Genomic DNA, 2,537 nt, shown 5'->3' with positions numbered 1-2,537 from the left:
AAGAATCTGAGGGATTCTTTACTAGCCTTCTTAAACTGGTTCAGCCCATCTGAATCGGTTTAAGGTCTCCTAGCAATACTTGGATTTTAGTTTCCTTTTTGCTGTTTGTTTCCTTTTTGATCCTAACTTCTTTCCAAGTCCTATGCACAAAATTTTTCATATTTTCAGAGGGATTAGGACTTTATAAACTTTATATAAATCTTGTCATACACATAGGTACATTGATTTTATAGCTTAAGGAAAAATCAATTCTATATTTTGAGAAGGCCTTTTAGAAAGAGATAATTCAGAAAATCAAATCTAATTGTTTTGAATTTATTTATGAGAGCATACGCATATATTCATAAGTGATTTAATAATGTTCTTCTCTATCTCATCGGAATTGGAGTTATATTGAAGATTCAAATATTTCCAATGAAGAGCAGGATTTAATTCTTCTACATCGAGTTCAAATCTTGAAGAACAGAAGTAAAAGTGATCACACTTTGAAAGGGTTGGAGCATTTGAGGAGTGTTGTCTGATCTACCTGCTACTCTTCTACAAATATCAAATATAAGCCTGAGGTCAAGTTGCTATTGGACAGGGAGTCACAAAGCTAGAGGATTGTCAACAATTGGTATTTGGTAAAACGATAGGGTGTGAACCAGTGTCAAAGTGCGGTATACTTTGTTTCAAATATAGTGAATCAGTTTACTTTAGACTCAATAGTTCACGAGATTTTTCTCATGCAAACAGTTGACGTATTTTATCAATTGGGGTTTCCTCGCTAAAAATCCTGGTGCAATCTTTCTAAACTTTTACTTACTTTACTTTACAGTATTTAATTTGTGATTGTGGATGTTTAAATTAATCATATTGCTTAAGTAATTTAATCAATCACAAATTGGTCAAGTTAACCTAATATTAAGATCTAGGTCATTAAAAGAGTTAATCACAATTAAAATTAACTAACTATTTTCGCATTCCGCGGAACTCTATTTTCACAATTTCAACCACATTTCTTAATACTAATCCATAATCATCTTCTAGCTTAGCAATGTCTTTGGTAGGGCCGTGGGCCGTGGGTAGTTGAACCCCACCTCCTACGCTGGGAGTAAAGGGTATGCATCAGCATACAACCCCTTGCGATATAAAAATGCTTATTTGGTAACACTATTATCTCTCATTATTAATTATGAGCTTATTTGGTAACACTATTATCTATCGTTATTAATTTTGAACGTACACTTGCTTAAAAAAAAAAAAAAAAAAAAACGAAACAATATATTTAAAAGAAATGAGTCCATAACAAAAAATTTTGACGACTTGATTGATGTCCGAACTCCAAAATAGACTTTTAATTGCCTCCAAATAAATTCATGCCACTCACCACAAACACTAAAGAGAGTAGTTTCATTCAAAAGGAAGACAAATTGAAAACTGAAACGAATATGTTTGACAAATGAGCCTACAAAGCAAAAATAACCCAAATAAAATGACACTGCTCAAAAGGAGTCAATGCACCCTTTAAAAAAGTCTTCCAAGTAGCTTCTTCCCAATCTTGAACCAATGCACCCTTTATAAAAGTCTTCCAAGTAACTTCTTCCCAATCTTGAATAAAGCGTAAGCATCATTTGCTGCATACTCCATATGTTCATCAAAAAAATCACAATCGGTACCATATGCAACACTCGCTGGCTTCTCCTTTAGCTCGAGATTTCCCACTTCAGAAGCCAATTCTGATACACCACATACTCTAAGACTAGGTCTCCTCAGAACATAAGCTGCATGCTCACTAATGTCAACAGCATTTCTGAACACAATTCCATAATCATTTTCAAGCTTAGCAAGGTCTTTGGCAATATGAATTCCAACAAAAGTTGCATCCTTTAGAGCAAGAAAATTCTTCAAAATTGCGTAAGAGAGAAACTTTGATTCTACAAAGAAAAAATTATATTCTGTGCCCAACACCAACTGAACTATTTCTGGTATGAAACCTCTCCCTTTACAAGAAATTCCACCGGGCTTCCATAGGAGGTCAAATACAATGATTTTTTTATTTCTCTGTGCCCAAAGCTCATTGAGACAACTTTCCAGCTTGTCTTCATCTGATACAAGTTCTAACACCATCTCTCCATCATCCATTTCAAACTTTGGGCAATTTCTATTACCAATCTGTGGCAAAATAATAACAGACCTTAACTGATCCATTAGGAACCAAAAATTGAAATATGAAACAATGACTATATAGGTAGAACAAATATAATACAAATACTATCAAAATCAGTAGTGAATGATTAGTATGAACATTAAACTCTAATGAAACAAAAACATAATTCAGTTACGTAGTTCAAGGTAAGAAACTTTAAAATTCAAATTTCATCATTTAACAATTCTAATTTTAGCCATTTGAGTGGTGAACGTAACACTAGTTCCATGAATTAAATTCAAAATAACTAACGCATATGTAGAAAATTTAGAAAGTTTTCTGTAAGATTATATATGGTTGATTTTATCATTGAGAGAAAGAAAAAGAAAGTTCCTTTCAAAAAAAGAAA

The 2,537-nt window shown here is 32.8% G+C and overlaps 1 protein-coding gene across 1 annotated transcript; it reads right to left on the bottom strand.

Annotated features, from left to right (window-relative positions):
* Positions 1-1,609: 1,609 nt before the first annotated feature.
* LOC132314192 (protein RISC-INTERACTING CLEARING 3'-5' EXORIBONUCLEASE 2-like) lies at positions 1,610-2,190 on the bottom strand. The gene is made up of 2 exons (XM_059813085.1): positions 1,671-2,190; positions 1,610-1,623 (listed from the first exon to the last, which is right to left on the bottom strand). The coding sequence occupies exons 1-2, from the start codon at positions 2,188-2,190 to the stop codon at positions 1,610-1,612; spliced, it is 534 nt and encodes a 177-aa protein (XP_059669068.1).
* Positions 2,191-2,537: the final 347 nt, after the last annotated feature.

This window comes from Cornus florida, unplaced genomic scaffold, assembly GCF_030987335.1.
Source record: "Cornus florida cultivar Cherokee Brave unplaced genomic scaffold, ASM3098733v1 CherokeeBrave_3.0.0_Hap2_Chr06, whole genome shotgun sequence".
NCBI classification, from domain to species: domain Eukaryota; kingdom Viridiplantae; phylum Streptophyta; class Magnoliopsida; order Cornales; family Cornaceae; genus Cornus; species Cornus florida.
This window is presented reverse-complemented; position numbering and strand designations above follow the sequence as displayed.

What these genes read in the sequence shown, in the direction of transcription:
- LOC132314192 (XM_059813085.1), bottom strand. Translation starts at nt 2,190, where the DNA reads ATGGATCAGTTAAGGTCTGTTATTATTTTGCCACAGATTGGTAATAGA.